The following is a 20,298-nucleotide window of genomic DNA, read 5'->3' as shown; positions in this document are numbered from 1 at the left end:
GAGATAACGGAAAGAACGGGAAGGGTCAAGCAAAGGAACATGCATAGAGGACTGATGGGCATGGACAATGGGGGCAATTGACTGTGGGGGTAGGGGTTGGGGGTGAGCAAAGGGGAAAAAGATGGGACAACTGTAATTGAACAACCATAAATTTAAAAAGGGGGGGATGAAGTATTGATACATGCTGTAACATAGGTAAACCTTTGAAATATGCTAAATGAAAAAAGGCAGTCCCGTTTATATGATATATTTAGAATAGGTAAATGCATAGAGACAGAAAATAGGTTAGCCTAATTCTAGGGAAATAGATTAGGGAAAGGGGAATGTCAGTGAACTTGTACAGGGTTTTTTAGTGGGTAATGAAAATTGATTTTGGTGATGGTTGTACAGCTTTGTAAATATATTAAAAGCCATTGAATTTTACATGTTAGGTGAATAGTATAATACATAAATTATATCTTAGTGAAGCTGTTATTTTTTAAAAATTGGTCAGCATCTAAATGCACTGAGGATATGATTTCTGATTGCTCAGGCATCTCAAGAAGTATCTAACTTCATTTTTGTGTGGTATGTTACAATGAACTTTTTAAAATGTCACTTGCTGTATGTCAGTTCTTCCCCATATATAGATTGTATCATAATGGTTGGGATAACAAAGCTAAAGCTATGCAGACAAGACATCCTAATATTGTCTGTTCTTGTCCTCTTCAAGTATTATGTACTGTGTATTGTTTTCTTCGACATCTAAGAGTCCGCTGAAATTCTGTGTTCCAGAATTGTGTATTTCAGTGAACCATGCTTCTGCATTTTCATATTAGGTAGCTACCTACAAGCATCCTTTTTTTGCTATCTTAAAGTTCTTTAGTCCATACCATGGAATGCCATTTTGCTGTCAAGTCTTTTCAGTCCTACTACCACAAAAGGAGAAGGCATTAGTAAACATGTCCTCTTCAAAGTCATTAACTAGCAGTAGTGATGATTATTTTATTATTAAGGGGTCTGAACCAACAGTTTATCTCTTACCATAAATAATGCACTGTTGAATTTTATAGAACATGAAGATCAGTTGTTCTTTATTATAAGAGGTATAGGCTCTTAAAGGGGAAGACCTTAATTCAAGTAAGTATAAGACACCGGTGGCAAACACAAGGCCCATGGGCTGAATCCAGCCCTCCACCTTGCTTCTGCCTGGAGGCAGTGCTGAGCTCTCGTTTAACTGTTAAGGAGTAGTTCCATTTATACAGTCCTAAAATTACATTTGGCCCTTTGAAGGCAACTGTGAGGCTGATGTGGCCCCCAGTGAAAATGAGTTTGACACCCTTTGTACTATAAGGTTTGGCTAAGTTCTTGGGTATAAAACAGCTAGTAATGAAGTGGAGAGTGGTTACACTTTGTTGACCTATGTTGCTTCTATTAGAGAAATCCTACAGTGTCCTCTCACATGGTTAGCAGGAATATCAGTATTAAAGCTATGGTAGAGTTGTTGAGGTAGAATGGGCTTATTCTCTTTATTTCAAAGACAGGGAAACTGGGAGCTATTCTGTCGATCCAGGTTTCTTCTCCTATATCATGTTGTTGTTAGATTAACTTGAAGAACACACTGTCCAACAGGCTCTATAAAGTCTTTTCTAAGTTTTATCTAATTTGGTGACTAATGGTTTATATTCTGCTTCCTGCTTCTTCATTCAATTCTATTGAAAAATTAGAGAATGAAAAGTAATGAATACTAATAACACCCACCCCTTCCCCCATCCTATCATCCTTCACTAGAGCTTTCTGAGGAAATAAACTGAAAAGGGAGGCTGTTTGCCGTAGCACTCGAAAAGAAGATCCTTCCCAAAAGTGTTTGGTCACAGTTCTTAATACAGGTAGCAGCATATGATTGGGGAAGGAATGGTGCTTGATATCAACTCTGATAACAAATTTTTCATTGTCATTTTTCCCCCTAGTATCATCTAGACTGTCACAGCCATCCTCTCCCCAGTCAGCCTGCCCATCGCCCACCATTCCAGCAGGTAAAGTCATTTCTCCATCACAGAAGCACAGCAAGAAGGCACTAAAGCAGGTAATCATGCTAGTCTTTGCTTATCAGAAGTATAATCTACATTAAGAATGCATGACTGTGGCAGCCAATGAAAACTTCTTGAAAAGACATTATGTCCTTTTAAGGAGAGATTTCATGCAGCTTTCCCAATTTGGATTTAATAATTTTTACACCTCTGTATCATAGGTCGGTGGTAATATATTCTTTTTATTACCCTTTCATTTGTTCCTAATTTGCTAAGAGGTTTGTGTGTGTGTGTGTGTATGTGTTTTAAATTATGAATAGATGTTGATTTTTTTCAGACTTGTATTCTTCAGCATTTACTAAGATAATCAGGTAGCTTTTCTCTTTAAATCTAGTACTTAACAGAATTCCACCACTAGATTTTCTAATGTTAATCTATACTTAGCTCCCTGAAATAAACTATTATTTTTATATATATATATATATATATATATATATATATATATATATATATATATATATATATATAGAATTTATTTATTTTTAGAGAGCGGGGAAAGGAGGGAGAAAGAGAGGGAGAAAAAAATCAATGCATGGTTGCCTCTCATATGCTCCCTACTGGGGACCTGGCCTACAACCCAGGTGTCTGCCCTGACTGGGAATTGAACTGGTAACCCTCTGGTTCACAGTCTGGCACTCAGTCCATTGAGCCACACAACCCAGGGCCTTGGTATTCTTCTATATGTTTATTTTGTTCTTCAGTGTTGTTCATTTATAATGTATCTTCTTTTTTCCCAATGTTAGTTGCCAGTGGTTTGTCTTTTTTATTGAGCTTTTCAAAGAACTAGCTTTTGGTTTTTTTGAAATTCAAATGACCAGTAAATATAAAGTCACTGATAGCTGAGAAATCTTTAAAATAATAGACTGTTTTTATCCTCAAACTGGTATGAAAATCTTCATTATATCAAGTATTGGCAAGTATGTGGGGAAATGGCTACTTGTAGTTTGCTAGTATATTATAAATTGTTATCGTTATTTTGGAGAGAAATTTTGTAATACTTATTAAAATTTTAAATGCACGTACCCCATAACTAAGCATTTGAACATTTTAGAACTAATGTTAGAAAAGTACATACATGCATACATAAACACACCAAAAATATTTGCATTAAAGTTTGTAATAGCAAAAACTTGCATGCTCTTTACCATTTAAAAAGTCATTTATTTTTTATTACCCAAAAAACTGATTTGTTTTGTTTCTTATAGTCAGTTTTCTCTTTATAGGCTCTGAAACAGCAGCAGCAGAAGAAGCAGCAGCAGCAACAATGCAGGCCAAGCATGTCCATCTCCGCCAGTCAGCATCTGTCTCTGAAGACTGTCAAAGTGGCCGGTGACTCTGTAACTGCCAAACCTGGTAGGCAGATGTGGTGTTTTTTAATGGAGTTTTTTTTCTTATTGACTTTATTCGGGTGACATTGGTTAATAAAATTATTTAGGTTTCGGGGTAAATGGAAAATTTATGCAATATAACCCCACAGTTATTAAAAAATACATCAGTGGTATCTGTTTGTTAGAATGAGATCCATGACTAACTTACCTTTCAAGGTAGTTTACCTAATAATATTTGGAAGCCTCTAGTCAGTAACTCTAGAAAGTAGATGTTTCCAAAAGATGCTCAAATTGAACTCTTCACCAATTCTCTACTTTAAAATAAAAGGTTTTACTAAGAATACATGCTGCTTTTGAGTTTCCATTGGGCTCAGGCCTTTATATTTTTTGTTGTTACTTTTTTTGTTTTTAATTTAAACTGGCCTAGGTACAGACTTTGTGTTTTATTTCGCAATGCAGTTTGATGCCAGCTGATTATGTGTGCCCACCAGATTCATACTGTGTCTTGTAGAATTTTGCATTTATGTGAAGAAGAAAATTTACCACTAGAAGCAAATACTGTGCTAGGAAGAAGGAAGAGATTTTACTTTCCTTTTTCAGGCTTAGTACCTATACTCAAAACACATTTGCACGGTCACATTGCCTCATATATAATTACTTTTAGTGTTGTGTGGTCTACTTGTTTGATTAGTTGATTTCTATCTATAACCTTAATGTCACCAGTCTTTTACATATTTTTCCCCCCAGCAATATGGGAAGGAAGGCAATCTGACGGACAGTCGAGCAGCCCGCAGAACTCTAGCTTTCCTTCTTCAGTTAAGGTGGAAAATCCTTTGCTAGGCTTGGGGAAGAAGTCATTCCAAAGGTCTGACAGACTGCACACAAGTGAGTTGATTTACAAAGACTCTATTTCTTTTTAAATTATTTTTCTTATTAAGTTAACCAATTCTGTGTCTGAAATGTATCAGCTTCGTGGCTTAATTGGTTACCTATGAGGTCTTGATGATCTTTATGTTCTTCCTGTCCTGCCTTTACCAAACTTTATTCACATAAGATCTGCTATCAGCCATTTTGTGTTTGGGGTCCCCCCCCCCCCCCCATAATGGATTGCTTTGTCCAGCATTATTTATGTTTTATTTCTAACTGCACAGAAAAGTAGAAGGGCTTATACTTAAACATGGAAAACTGAACCTTTCCCTGTTCCCTTTGAATCCCACTAAAATGAGTATATGGAAATACAAAAGGTTAAAATCCATAAGAGTGAAGAAAATAAGGAAACAACAGATAGGCAGGTTGTCAACAATTTTAATAGATGACAGCTGGATGGGATTTTTTCACAGAGCTGAGAAGCAGATGCCACTGCTAACGAAGCCAGTTAAGGCTGTAGAATACCAGAAAGGTTCCAGAATGGGAGATGTCATGAATCATAGTAGAGAGGGTGAGGCATAGGGTTGAAAAGAAGACCCTTCTTTAAAAGTTGGTAAGAAGCAGTTTGATGCCTCAATCTAGTGGGAGACAGGAGGTTTATTTTGACATGAAATTAAACCGTACAGATTTTAAAATCAGAGAGCTTGACTTTCAGAATGTTAGTAGTTAGGTATTATTTCTACCACTAGACCCTTCCTCCTCTCCAGCTGTGCTACAGCAGGAGATTGGTGGATTGGTAACTGAAGAAATAGAATAACCTTAGGAAAAAAACAGGCAGGCAAATGTATAGATTCCCTACTAAACCGAGATCACCTTGGTCACACTTCTGTGGTGCTCTTCAGTCTGCAAAACCTACCCATTGTCCTCAGAATTTTCAGCCAGCCTTTTTAAGTGCCTGTTTTTAAGTTATGCTTACTAAGGATAACCTTTGAGAAAAATATCCAGCCTGAAAGATAGAATATGAAATACAGACTCAGAAGAAGCACAAATTCAGGAAGGAAAAGATTTAAAACAAACAACTCTTATTTTTTAATTTTTTATTCAATTTATTGAAGTTGTTGGGATGACATTAATTAATAAAATTATATAGGTTTCATGTGTACAATTCTATATAAAGCAACTTTTAAAACTATTATACCCACAGAAAGAAATAAAAGATGTTGTACCCATGAAAGAGCAGAATATGATATTAAATATCAGAAAATAAACAGTTCTAGGATATTAAATAATGTGGTAGCAGAAATAAAAAATTATAGTAGAAATACAAAAGGTTAAAGGTGGAAAACTTTCCCAGAACAAAGGTCTAAGGAGCATTTTGTAAGGGAAGAAAAGGTAAGAAAATTGAAACTTGAGGCTGTCTACTGTGTTAACTAGTAGGACTATTAGAAATGGAAAATAGAAATTGAAAGAAAGTTAACTAGTAAGAGAAGTAATATAAGAACATTTCTGCCCTAGCTGGTGTGGCTCAGCGGAAAGGTTTGATTCCCGGTCAGGGCACATGCCTGAGTTGCGGGCCAGGTCCCCAGCTGAGGGTGTATGAGAGACAACCAACCGATCGGTGTTTCTCTCACACATCTTTGTTTCTTTCCTGCTCCCTCCCTTCTCCTCCTCTAAAAATAAATATATAAAGTCTTTAAAAAAGAAAAAGAAAAAAAGAACCCTGGCTTGTGTGACTCAGTGGATTGAGTGCTGGTTTGTGAACCAAAGACTTGCTGGTTCCATTCTCAGTCAGGGCACACACGTGGGTTGCAGGCCATTTCCCAGTAGGGAGTGTGCTAGGGACAGCTACACGTTGATGTTTTCTCTCCTCTTTCTGCCTCCCTTCCCCTTTCTCTAAAAATAAATAAATAAAATTAAAAAAAAAAAGAAAGAAAATACCATCAAATTGAAATTCACAAATTTTAGACTGGAAGTGTACAGTTGGTGTCAAGAAACATGAATAAAAAGAAACCTATTTTAAGGCACATTCTTTTGAAGTTTCAAAACATCCAGGATAATGAGATTTGCAAAAAGCCTCCAGAGAGAGAAAAAAAAAAAACAATTTATATATAAAGATTCAAGAATTGGAATGGCAGACATCTCAGAAGCAACATACAAGCTAAAAGATTGTGCAGCAGTGCCCACAAAATCCCTTGGGAAAGTTTATTTTACACTCAGTTATGTGTTCCAGACCATCCCAAACTATCGTATTAAATTTAAGAACAGAATTTCAGACAACTTCTTTGTAAAAATCTAGTTTGATTCTAAGTGTGATTATAAATTCGTGTGTTCTTCTTAAAGAGAGTATCTGCCATAAATTGAATATGCCCTTTGATCATCAGTTCCACTGCCAGAGATGAAAAATATTCACTTAATGAACAAATTCTTACAGAAGGTAAACTAATATGCCAAGCACAGATATAGGGCCCTAGAGATGTGTTAATAACAGAACAAAGTTTCTTCCTTTTGGGGCCTATTTTCAACTCCAATTAAAGCCACAATTTTAGTATCTTCATTCAATAAAAGTAGAATTGTAGCTGTACAAAACTGAGAAATTATGTATTTACAATTTCCAACTTTCATGGAAATCTAGGAATCATTAACCACTTTAAAAAGAAGGCATGGTGTATTTCAGTATGACATAATGGCTAAACATAAATGAAAGTTTATCTTTCATGCAAATAAACGTTCAAGGAAACAATATGGGAATTTTTACATTTTGCCACAATGAGTATTTCCAAAACGTGGAAGAAACTGTATATTTTGTGTAAAACATAAATGAAAAACTAAATTAGATCATTTATATGAAATTTAGTTAACATTAGTATACTTTGTCTTCAATAACAACATTTATCCTTTATTTTTATATCCCAGATTCAACGAAAAGAGTAAACAGCTCAGATTTCATTGTAATGGAATAGAATAAAACAACCTAAACTGTAGAAAAAGTAATCAAAATCAGAGGACTTAAAAATCTAAAAATGAACTACGTTGAGGCACATAAAAGTATCCTCTGGGCACTATTTAATCAGAATAATTTACAACTGCTTCTCAGTTTCACTTAAGTTAAAATTTAACTAAAATTTGATTCCTGTGTGAAGGTGCAACATGAATGCAAAAATACGGTAGTGAAAACTACTCAAGGAATGCTGACACTCCTATGCTGTCCAATTATATGAGAAAAGGAAGCTAAGATGTTGCTTTTGGGTCTGTAGAGCCGCTGCAACATTATTATGCAAACAAAATCTGGTAACCACCTGTGTGATCATCAGTGGGGCTCCAGTTAAATCATACATATGTTGGAATATGGTGCAGCTTTCTTTGCAAGAAAGAGGTGGATTTGTTTGGAAAGATGTTGAAGATATTCAGTAGAAGGAAAAAATATGATTAGTGTATATGTCATTTCATTTCTTCAAGTTAAAAGTGCCGTTTTTAGCCCTGACCGGCCTGGCTCATTGAGTTGGGCATCACCCCGCAAAGTGAAAGGATGCCAGTCCAATTCTGTCTGGACATGTGCCTGGGTTGCTGGCCAGGTCCTCCTCAGTTGGGGGTGTGTGAGAGAGCCTGTCAGTGTTTCTCTCCATCTCTGTCTTCTTGCCTTTCCCCTTCTCTGAAAATAAATAAAAAAAATTTTTTTAATGCCATTTTTGGTAGGAAGCCCAGATTTGAATGTAGAAACATTTACTTTACATTTTATATATTTGGCACTATTTTAATAAGGACATTTACCTTTATCTTTCAAGTACTGTTTTTATTATCATTTATTTTGAAAAGGTTTAAAGTTTTTTATTGGATTTTTCTTTTGTCTCATAAGTTATTTTGAAAAAAAAATTTTTAAATTACCAAATATATAGGAATTTTTATATTTTTGTTGTGAACTTTTAACTTGGGGTCAGAGATCATGCACTGTATCATACCTGTGCCTATATAGTGTGATGATAAAAAGCAGACTCTTAAGCCACATGGCTTGGTTCAAATTCCTGCACTGTAACTTAATAGTATAATGTTGGGCACATTACTTACACCATATCTGGGCCTCACTTTCTTCATCTTTGAGTTGATTTCCTTCTTCATTGGGTTGTATGAAAGTAAATGTGTTAATAATACCTACCGATGTTTAAAATACTGCCTGGTGCTTTGGGGGCCTATATAAATGTTTGCTGCTGCTGTTATTGTTGTTACTACTACTAATACTACTTTACATTTACTGAGACATTTTTGGGGAATAATGGTAAAGAATTTTATGGTATAAAATTCTTGGAATAATGGTAAAGAAAGTGTTTTATAATAAAACAAAAATTTTGTGTTAATTGGATCAAGCTAGTCAGTCGGGAAAATAACACAGCTTTTTTTCCCTTCTTGTTTGCACTCCTTTTAATGTGCTTGATTGATTATTAATTGAGAGAGATGTGTTGAAATCTCCTGTCTTAATGAAGGCTTTGTCCAATTCTCCCTGTTATTTTGTCAGTTCTTACCTCACATGTTTTTGAAGCTGTCTTATATTAGATATTTTCATGTTTAAAAATCTTGCTGGTGGATTGAGTCCTTTATCATTTTTTATTTACCTTACCAATCACTGATCATTTTTTTTACTTAAAGTGTCTTTTGTTTGATATTAATAAATGTACACCAGTTTTCCTATGATTAGTTTTTCCCTGGTATATCTTTGTTCATTTCTTCGTGTGCTTGTGTTTTAGGTGTATTTCTTTACAGAGCATATTTCCTTACAGGGCTGAGTTTTTAAGTTTTTAATTCAATATGACAGTCTCATTTATTCAGTGAGTTTTATTCATTTACATTTATTATAATTGATAATCTATTTGGATTAGTTTCCGTTGTCTTTTTTTTTTTAAGGTGGGGGTGATCTTTGTCCTGCTTCTGTTTTTCTTTTTTTCCTTTTTTTAATTAAATGATTTTATTTTTAATTCTTACCTGAGGATATGTTCCCTGACCAGAGACAGAGAGAGACAATTGATGTGAGAGAGACACATTGATCATTTGCCTCTGCTATGTGCTCTGAAGGGGGATTGAACCTGTAACCTTTTGGTGTATAGGACAGTGCTCCAGCCAGTGGAGCCACCCAACCTGGGGTAAATTCACTTTTAATATGAAGAATTTTTGGTCATGGCTTACAAATATTTTTTTCACCTTTTAAACCTTTGTGAACTCAAATCTGTCTGATTGTTAACAGATTTCCTGAAATTGCTGAGCTATTTGATCATAACATTTTTAGGTAATGCAAATTCAAATTGTTGAAAAAAATTCTCATAAGAGAACAAGGGCCTCAGTATAATTTATATATAGATTTGAATTTTCTATTTTTAAGTCAAATTTTATATATGTTATTCATCATAAACTTCCTCATTTCTATTTGGGAAATAATCAAGTCTCAAACTAAAATGCACGTTTAGTATGGCAAAAGATTCACTATTCTAAACCTTTTTCTAGTTTTGTAGAGAATGTAAATTCCTTTTTTTATCCTTTGTGAATGAACAAAACTTGTTTTGTTAGCCTTACAAGAAATTTGTAAGAGCCTTAAGTGTTACTTTCTTCACAGTATGATATTTAAAGTACTTAAAACTATAGGTGGTTTTATTTTTTTTCCCTTTTTTTCCTTGCAGTGCAGAGCAAGCTGTAGTTTGACTAGAAGCAGGAATGTGAAGGAAGCCCAAATGATTCTTTTTTATCTTACAGGGCAAATGAAAAGGACTAAATGTGCTGAAATTGATGTTGAGACACCAGACTCCATTCTGGTTAATACAAATCTTCGCGCACTGATCAACAAACACAATTTTTCAGTCCTTCCTGGAGATTGCCAACAGCGACTGCTTTTACTGCTTCCAGAGGTGGATCGACAGGTGTGTGATTTCAAACATAAGCTTTCAAACATGAGTGAAACTTCCTTCACTCGTTCCCTTTAGAACTCCCTAAGTGTTTTTCAAGAGCTTTTTAGATGTACCTGTAAAGAAGTGGTGTCGAAGGTACTAAAAAAAAAAAAAGAATATCTTTTTGTAATTATTCTTAATAGGTTGACCATGTAAAGCTTAAAAAGAAAAATAACTCTTGTCAGAATGTCAAGATTATGTTAGGTTGGCTAAAAAGTCCTTTTAGTTTTTTCCATAAAAGACATTTTTCATTTTTACCAATAATTTGATTGATTTGGGTATTTTGAGTATGTTGGCTGTCTCTCACTATTGGCTTCCATTGGGTAGAGGCCAGGGGTGCTGCTAAACATCTTCCAATGCATAAGACAGCCCCACAGCAATGAACTATTTGGCCATAATGTTAATAACACCAAGAAACTTTACAGACCTCTTTTGACACATTTAATCAGTCACAGCACTTCTTCTGTACACTGCGCAAATCTTTTTTTGCATTTCAGTTGTGTTCTTACTTTCTTGAAATGATAAAGCATAATATGTTGAAAGTGTTGCATATTTTCTTCCATCTTCAATATTACCATGGCTACACAAACTCACCATTTTTGATAAGTTTTTATTAATTCACACTGATAGGACAGCTGTCACAATGCAATCTAAAAAAAATTATTTCAAATGAAGTTAAAAACAACTTTATGAAGCCATCATATGGAATAAACGAAGTGAAGTTTCTGTTCAACCCAATAGAATAAAATTCATCTAGCTGTCATAGTAGGATGTAGGCATCCATAGAGTACAGTTCAGGAGGAAGAGTTGTCTTGTTTAAAGCATTAAACAGGGTTTTTAATGGATTTTTTTTGAAGTGATCAAGAATGTTAATTTACTTTCATTCTCTTGTTAAATTTTTCTAAAATATGTATTGTTTTCATAGTAAAGAATTTAAAAAACCAAATAAAAGTTACACTTTAAAAAAAAAATGGTAGTTAGAAGAAACACCAGAGGTTTGGGGTCAGAGAGATTTAGCCTGGTCAGGAATAAGGTGAGGATCTGAGCCCAGGCTTTCGTCAGGGAAGAAGTGACTAGCAAGTACCTCCCCTTCTGATCCTCTGTTTCCTCGTGTGAAAGGAATACAGGACCATTATGATTTTCATTAAGGTTAACTCAATTCTGAAATTGTTTTTTATTCAGCATACTTTCCAGAACCTAACATTTTCTAAGTAATCCAATTGCCCCAGCCTTTTCTAATGATAAAAACAAGATGAGAGATAGGTAGTTTTCCTAGTTTACAGTAAGAAGTGGATATATTCCTTAGTTCATTGTAAGAAGTTAGTGGAGAATAGTAAGCTGCACAAAATCATCATAATTAATTGTCTATAAAGTGAAAACCAGGTCTAATTCTGAGTATCACCTCTCACCTCTCTAGTAGACCTAATTGATATCAATTGCACAGTGCTGTGAATCAGCACATGTAAAAAGCGGGTCAGATTCCATTTCCTGGGGAGTCCGGATAAGTAATGTACACTACCAGCAATGGGGACAAAGAAGTAAAACTGATCCTTCCCCACTTGATCACATCTTGGAGAAACTGGAGCTTTGCAGATGCCCAGTTCTTGCTTGGATCAACTTAAGTGACTGATATCTTGGCAGAGTTTTAGAGAGTATCTTGTTAGGGATTGCTCTCATCTTTTTTCAAGGCTTGGGTTATTAGGTTGGGAATAATAATAACACAGGACCTAACTGAGGGCCTATGGGTAAAACTGCATTCCTCAGAACCGTGTTTTGACTAATGGCCTTTATTTCTCAGAATAAGGATTGCTACACACAGTTTTAAAATTAAAAAGTAGCTTTATTATTCAGCTTCCCCCAGAGTGGAGTCCTGTGGGGTATTCTTAATAGGTGGTCATTTGACCTGTCTCTTTCACTTGTTATGGAGGGAACACACAATAATCTAAGAAATACAGTTCTTGTGTATATAGAGTATGGAGTTCAAATTAAATGAAATACAACTTCACTGTCAGATGAAATCTGTAGTGTTTATTGTAAAGAATTCTGGTTATTACTATGATGAAACATTGGAAACCGTATTTCAGTGTATGAGTACCCAGTAATGAACAGTAGAAAAACATTATTTAGACCAGAGAAAAGAAAAAGGGAGGGAAGTAGATAAAACACCTTTCTTCAAATATATTGAAGGTCTGTCATATGGAAGAGGTAAACTTCTTTTCTTCAGAAAGCAATTTATGGGTTAAAATAACATTCTTTAAAAACAGTTGGAGCTGTTCAGCTGTGGAAAGGATTGACTTGTGATGGAGTAACATGTTCATCACTGGAATATTTAAGAAAAGGTTGGATGACTTGTGATCATAGAAAACCTGTTACCCCTTTGTTAACTCTCTAGAGTACTACAAACTGTAGCCCCTGGGCCAATTTTTGATTCTATAAATAAAATTTTATAGGCACACATCCACTCTCATTAGTTAGTTGTCTATAGCTACTTGCATGCTACAATGGCCAAGTTAAGTGCTTGCAACATAGACTACATGGCCTGTAAAGCCTGAAATACTTGCAGTGTATTTCTTACAGAAAATGTTTACCACTCCTGCTCTAGAGATGGGAAAACAATGTTGACCCAGATAGACTTAGAAAGTAAATGGGTCGAGAAGAGCTCCTCAATCCCCAGGATGTCCAAGTGGTTACCAAAATATTCTTCAAAATATTGTTACTGACTTCAGATTTACACTTAGGGTTTTAATCCATCTAGAATTTTCTGTTGTAATGCTCTGAAATTGAGGTTCAACTTTATTTTTTACTGAACGGATAGCCAGTTTTTCTAACATTTACATACATGAAACCATCTTTTTCTTACATTTTGAATTACCATCTTTGTTATGTGTTCCATATATTTACATGCAGTATGTATTTTACAGGTACAATTAAAAAGGCAGTTTCCCCCTCTTAGTTTTTTAATTATTTTTTTCATATGAACATTAAGATCATTTTATTTATAAAAAAATCTGCATAGGGACCCTGGCCAGGTAGCTCAGTTGGTTAGAGCATTGGCCCAATATGCCAAGGTTGGGGGTTCGATCGCCATTCAGGGCACGTACAAGAAGCAACCAATGAATGCATAAATGAGTAGAACAACAACTCTCTCTTTCTCTCCATCACTCCCTCCCTGTCCCCTTTGTTTTTCCCCCTCTCCGTCTAAAACCAGTAAATAAAATTTTTTTCAAGATCTGCATAGAGAATTTGATAGGAATATAGATGTTAATTTTGGAGAAAATACCCATTTTATTAAGATTTTCCACCCAGGTTTTTCCAGATCATGTGTTTTATGCCCTTAAATAAGATTTTGTGCTTTTAAACCAGGAGGAAATCCAAAATCTATACTGTAGAGAAGAATCTTAAAACCTTTTGATGTCATGACCATCACAAATCAAGTCAGTAGACATATTGGGTAAAATATTTTTGATGTGACAATTTTACTACGAATAATGTGCAAAGGAGCCTCACAAATTGATGGCAAATATAAACAATAAATGTACAAAAATGTGTAACATTCTAGTATGCAAGATAAAGGAAATTTTTACCATTCCAAATTGATTGGGTTGGCAAAAATAGTATGTTAATGTCTGTTGTTTGCAGGGTAAAAGATATACTCATATATTTCTAGTAGAAATGTGAATTATTTTAACCTTTTTAGAAACTAATATCGAGTTAAGAAAAAATATTTCTGTGCTCTGAGAACCTTTCCCAGCCCTAGCCAGTGTGGCTCAGTTGGTTGGGATGTCATCCCTTAGACCAAAAGGTTGTGGGTTCAATTCATAGTTAGGGCACATACTCAGGTTGTGGGTTCGACCCTGGTCATAGTGTGTACAGGAAGGCAACCAGTCAATGTCTGTCCCTTTCTTGCTTGCTTGCCCTCTCTCTGTGTATATATCTCCTCTTTTTTCTCTCTCTAAAAGTAATGAAAAAATATCCTCGGGCGAAGGTTTAAAAAAAAAAAACTTTCTGTAGAAATAAAAGCACTAGTTCATTCACCTTCACCAGAATGCAGGCAGCAGTTTTGAGTATGGGGAAACAAAGTATATATATGACTAAAAAATTGGTAAATTAATTGAGATACATTCTATAATAAAATAATAAGCAAGTAGACTTCCAGTCAAGATGGCAGCATAGACAGACATGGTCCACCTCTTTGCTCAACAACATCAAAATTACGACTAAAATATAGAACTACCATCACTCAGGACCATCAGAAATTGAGTTGAATGGAAATCTGACAACTACGGAATTAAAGAAACCATGTCTGTCCAGATGGGTAGAGGTGCAGACATAGAATGGGTTGGACTCTCACCCACGTGTGGTGGAGAAAAATTTGGGAAGGATACTTCGGGAGCAAGGAGTCCTAGCCTCACACCAGATCTGCCAGCGCAGGGTTCCAGTGCCAGGAAGATAAGTCTCTACAACTTCTGGCTACAAAAGCTGGTGGGTCTTTAGTTGGTGGAAGAAACTGCTGGAACCCCAAGGAATTCTTCTGAATTGAACATGGACTTGCCTGCTCAGACTCACTCCCTCTGAGTTCCAGCGCCAGGGTAGCAGCTTGAAAGGCACCAGTGGCATACAGGGGGAAACTGAAGTGTCCAGCATCCAGACAAACGGGCTATTGTCCCTTTTCTAAACCCTGTTCACAGAGGGTATGGCACCGACAAAGCTGGTGCCATATTTGAGACTCCATTAACCTGGATAACACTGTTTGACCTGCCTTGGAGATCCCCAGAGACTCTACTCCACCCAGATTATGGGCCCACCCAACCTGCTTTTGCATATGAATGGATGGTCTGGGCTCAGATTTCACAACTTCCAAAATCCTCTCAAACAAGCAACAGCTGGACTCTGAGCCCCCCAGGCCTGAAACTAGCAGAAGCCAGCCTAGATTCAGTTTAGCCTCACCTGGGAATCTCCAAGTCCAGCACTAGCAGCAGCCATCTCAGATTGCTTTATAGCTCAGGTAGGGTGGCCCCAAACAGAACACAGGTGGGGGCTACCCATGGACTGCACCGCCCAGGAAAACCCAGGGTTTGCACACCCAGTGGACAACTACAGACAATGTCAGAGCATCACCACCCTGCCCTTGCACGGCTGATCTTCCATAGAGGACAATCCTTGCAGCTGACCAGCCTGGGCAAATCCCTCCCATTGATCTGCCAACAGCAGCCAAAGCTGAACTACAAGAGGAGACTGTACTCAGTTCACACAAGGGGTGGACCTCGAGTACCCAACTTGGGTGATAGGAGAGGTATTCCATGGGGTCCTACAGGACACCTACTACATTTGGTCACACCACCAAGGCAGGGAGTCAAAGTAGCTCTACCTAATACATAGAAACAAACACATGGAAGCTGTCAAAATGAGGAGACCAAGAAATATGGCCCAAATTAAACATCAAAACTCCAGAAAGAGCTAAGTGATAAATGAAATGGAGCTAAGCAGTCTATCAGAAGCATAGTTCAAAACACTGGTTATAAGGATGCTCAAGGAACTTAGGACCTCAACAACATAAAAAAGATCTAGTCAGAAATGAAGGATAAACTAGTTGAAGTAAAGAAAAATTTACAGGGAAACAACAGTAGAGTGGATGAAACAGAACCAAATCAATGCTTTGGTCCAATCAGAACATCAAGAAGGAAAAAGAATCCAGAAAAATGAGGATAGTATAAGCAGCCTCTGGGACAACTTCAAGAGGTCCAGCATATGCATCATAGGGGTGCCAGAAGAAGAAGAAAAAGAGAAAGAAATTGGAAATCTATTTGAAAAAAATAATGAAAGGAAACTTCCCTAATTTGGTGTAGGAAATAGACATGTAAGCCCAGGGAGTACAGAGTCCCAATTATGATAGATGCAAACAGGCCCACTCCAAGACCCATCATAATTAAAATGCCAAAGGTTAAAGATAAACAGAATATTAAAAGTTCAAGAGAAAAGAAGTTAGTTACCTACAAGGAGTTCCCATAAGACTGTCAGCTGATTTCTCAAAAGAAGCTTTGTAGGCTAGAAGTGATTGGAAGAAATATTCAAAGTCATTAAAGGCAAGAGTGCTCTACCCTGCAGAGATATCATTTAGACTCAAAGGGCAGATGAAGAGCTTCCTAGACAAGAAGAAACTAAAGGAGTTTGTCATCGCCAAACCATTGTACGAAATGTTAAAGGGATTTATTTAAGAAAAAGATTGAAACTGTGAAAACAATAAAATGGCAATAAATACATATATATCAACAGTTGAAACTAAAAAACAAACTAAGCAGACAAGAAGAACAGAGACAGAATCATGGATACGGAGAGCATTTAGATGTTTGCCAGATGGGTTGGGTATGTGGGAGAATGGGCGAAGAGGTAAGGGGATTAAAAACTATAAATAGGTAGTCACAGAATAGTCATAGGTATGTAAACTATAGGGAATGGAGTAGCCAAAGAACTTACATTCGTGACTCATGGGTGTGAACAATGGTGTGTGGATTGCCTGAGGGAGTACGGGGTGCTGGATGGAGGGGGTTCAGAGGGGGAAAATCAGGGCAAGTGTAATAGCGTAATCAATAAGAAAAAATTGCAAAAAGAAATAATATGCAAGTGTTTCAAAGGTGGTAACAGTATGTCAGTTGACTTAAAGGGACCTCCACATGTATTCCATGAGTCAGGTAAGATTTAGAACAGTGTATGTAACTTGCTCTCAGTTTTATAAAACAAATAATCACTTTTCAGAAGAAAAACTCTTACATACCTATTTATGTATTTGCAGATAATTTTTTTAGTATAATTAAATGGGGAATGAAGTTTAAAGGAGAGGAAGAAAAGGTTAAAGTGAAAGATTTTGTTTAAAAGTTTATATTATAACAGAAATGTCCATAACAAGCAGCATGGTATGATATAGTTGAATCTTTTATAAAATTGATTGTACATTCTTTTCTGAAAAGAAAAAAGTCAAATTTCCACATGATACGTTTGGCTGTCTTTGTAAGCTTTCCTTGGCTTATTCTTTGACCCAGGTTGGTCCAGATGGTCTCATGAAGTTAAATAGCTCTGCCCTTAACAATGAGTTCTTCACTTCAGCAGCGCAAGGCTGGAAGGAAAGACTCTCAGAAGGTAAGTGTTCTACCAACGTCGGCTATCATGTGTATGCGCTTGGAGCTACTGTGAGAGCATACTGGCACCTCTGTACCTCAGTAGGTATTTAAACAATTTTGGAAGGCAAAGGATGGGATGTTTCTGTAGGGTAGAACTAGCCATCTTTTTTGAAATACATTGCTAGCCTTCTTAAAAAGACTTTATTTATTTATTTTTAGAGAGACGAGAAAGGCAGGAGAAAGAGAGGGAGAGAAACATCAGTGTGTGGTTGCCTCTCATGCGCCCCCCACTGCGAACCCAGCCCACAACCCAGACACATGCCCCTACAGGAAATTGAACCAGTGACCCCCTGGTTTGCAACCCAGGCTCAATCCACTGAGCCATACCAGCCAGGGCCATTGTTAGACTTTTATCTGGAGCCTGTGTAACCTGCTTTGGCTCTGACAGTATGTTTGTTTTAAGGACTTAAAGTCAGCTGGCCAACTAAAAAGTACATCTGTTTAGGTCCTGTTCCTAAAGATTCTAATTCAGTAATTAATTCTAGGTTAATTCCTGGGAATTAAAATTTTAATAAGCTGCTAAAACAAATACAGAATTAGAGTTACTTTTGGTAAGCAGTGAGATAACATCTTTTTTGCTGCACAACCTCAGTAAAAGTAATAAAAGGAATCACTAAGAACTTTTTAAAAAACAGCTTTATTAAAAACTTTACATACTGTAAAACTCTGACCCACTGAAAGTATATAGTTTATTGGTGGTCAGAACATTTTAATAAATACAGATTGTGACTGAGGCTTGCTGACAGTAGCCACTGGTTTGCCATTTTTTGATTTGCGGATGCATCCCCGGAATAAATCCCACTTGATTATGGCATAGGATTTTTTTATGTATCACTGCGTCCAGTTTCCTAATATTTTGTTGAAGATTTTAGCATTCATGTTCTTCAGGGTTACAGACCTATAATTTTCTTTGTAGTGTCTTTGTCTGGTTTTGGAAATAGGATAATGCTGGACTCGTAAAATGAGTTTGGTAGCCCTCTCTCCTCTTGAACTTTTTGGAATAGTTTGGTGTTAGTTCTTTGAATATTTGATAAAATTGATCTGTGAGGCCATCTGGTTCAGCACTTTTGTTTGTTGGGAGATTTTTGATTACTGCTTCAGTTTCATTAGTTGTAACCTGTTGATTCAGATTTTCTGATTCTTCCTGATTCATTTTTGGAAGAATGTATGTTTCTAGGAATTTATCCATTTCATACAAATTATCCAATTTGTTGGCATGTAGTTGTTTGTAATATTTTCTTACAGCCTTATGTATTTCTTTGGCGTCAAGTGTTACTACTTCTCTTTTTATGATTTTATTTTAGTTTTCTCTTTTTTTCTTGATGAGTGTTTATAATACTTTGTCAGTTTATTTAGCTTTTTTCTCTGGAGGCGTCTTCTGTTCTTTGATTCAGAGCATGTTTCTTTTTCTCCCCATTTTGGTTGCCTCTTTGTGTTTTTTCTGTGTATAAGGTAAATCTACTATGACTCCAGTCTTGGTAGGTAGCCGTATGTAAGAGGTGTCCTATGGGACCCAGTGGTGCAGTGTCCTTGATCATCTGGGCTGGGTCCTCCAGGAATGTCCCTTTTGTCCATTATGCGGGCCTTCTCATTGTGAGTGAGTCTTGATTACTATTGGCCCATTTGACTCTCAGGCTAGGCTGGCTGACTGAGGATCAACCCTGACCAGAGCCATGAGCTACTATGAAGGTGCTGTCCACGTGAGTGAAATTCACCTCAGCAGGAGGTGCCTGCTTAGATCTCCCTTTGTATATGCTGCTAGGGAAACTAATTGGATCCTGCTATGATGTTGTCTGAAGCTGGCCACTGGGTGGGTGTATTGGTTGTAGGGCCTCTTGGGAGAGGCTTTACTGTTGCCCAATGTCAGATGTTGCCTGTAACTGGCCCTGGGCAACGTGTCTTGAGTTACAAAGTGACCCATACTTTGTTGCTGCATCTGCTGGGCCTGGGTGAGCACGAGAAGGGCCAGGCTGTGCACCAAGGCTGGCTTTTACTAGCACTGGTCTCCGGGCCAGGTCAGCAAAGGTCTTGAGGTACTCTGAGATCTGCCTCTCCCTGCCTCCATCTCCCAGCTGCCTGTTAAGCTCAGTCACTGACAGAGTCTCTGGTGGTCCTTGAGTTGCATGAGGTAGGTTCTCAGTGAATTAAATGGTAGGGGTGAGTCGTGTTCACCAGGGTATACCAAGTCTCGCTGACACCTGCTGGGTGCGCATACCATTTGAGTTGGGGCAGTGTGTCAGGGTGTCGTCAGGGCAAGGCCAACAGAGTTTATCAGGCCCAAACAGTCCAAGATTTGGCTGCGTGGAGTGTTGAGGGCTCTGTACCCATTGGGCGGGAAAAAATAGCCCCTGTCCTAGACCATACAGATCAGTCTGTCCGAGATTCTTCTGGGAAGCTGAACTCAGCAGGGGGTGGCCAGGAGTCAGGAGGGTGAGGCCAGTGGATCTCTTGTGAGGGGGAGGTGCTGGTCAGGATGGGGGAATGTCGGTGGGTGGGGGGGGGGGGGCAGGCCTCTACTTCAGAGACACACAGCTCTTCCAGATTCTGCTCAGACCTTGGCAGGTTGGATCCACCAAGAGTTGGAAGGTAGGGGCTAGTGGATCTCCTGTGAGGGGGAAGCGCCAGTCGGGTTCATGGGAAAGTGGGGAGAATGACCCCCACCTGAAAGCCACACAGGTCAGTCACTGACACCTGCTGATTCTGCCCAGACTTCTTTACCCTGGACCAGGCAGATTCCTCTCAGGGTGCGAGCTCTGCAGGGTGGGGCTGTTGTGCGCCCCCCCCCCCCCCCCCCAAGCCAATGCCATATGGAGGGGACTGCTCCAACCAAGAAAACTGGTGTCTGCAGTGTGGGGTAATGACTCAGCACAGGGATCATGGCCACTCTCCCTTCAGTTCTCCCTAGAACCACAAACCCCAGTCTCTCTTCATGCAA

At 37.6% G+C, this 20,298-nt stretch overlaps 1 protein-coding gene across 5 annotated transcripts in view; it reads left to right on the top strand.

The window, feature by feature from the left end:
* ASXL2 (ASXL transcriptional regulator 2) overlaps window positions 1-20,298 on the top strand; it is a 116,824-nt gene that overhangs the window by 76,525 nt on the left and 20,001 nt on the right. For all 5 annotated transcript variants that reach the window (XM_028517287.2, XM_028517286.2, XM_028517289.2 and 2 more), the window contains 5 exons: window positions 1,950-2,065; window positions 3,293-3,422; window positions 4,145-4,282; window positions 9,998-10,161; window positions 17,226-17,322. In XM_028517287.2, coding sequence (XP_028373088.1) covers window positions 1,950-2,065; window positions 3,293-3,422; window positions 4,145-4,282; window positions 9,998-10,161; window positions 17,226-17,322 — 645 coding nt within the window. The remainder of the gene's footprint in view (window positions 1-1,949; window positions 2,066-3,292; window positions 3,423-4,144; window positions 4,283-9,997; window positions 10,162-17,225; window positions 17,323-20,298) is intronic.

The sequence above is a fragment of the Phyllostomus discolor genome, chromosome 6 (assembly GCF_004126475.2).
Source record: "Phyllostomus discolor isolate MPI-MPIP mPhyDis1 chromosome 6, mPhyDis1.pri.v3, whole genome shotgun sequence".
Lineage (NCBI taxonomy): Eukaryota > Metazoa > Chordata > Mammalia > Chiroptera > Phyllostomidae > Phyllostomus > Phyllostomus discolor.
The sequence above is the reverse complement of the archived record's forward strand: the minus strand, read 5'-3'. Positions and strand labels throughout refer to the sequence as shown.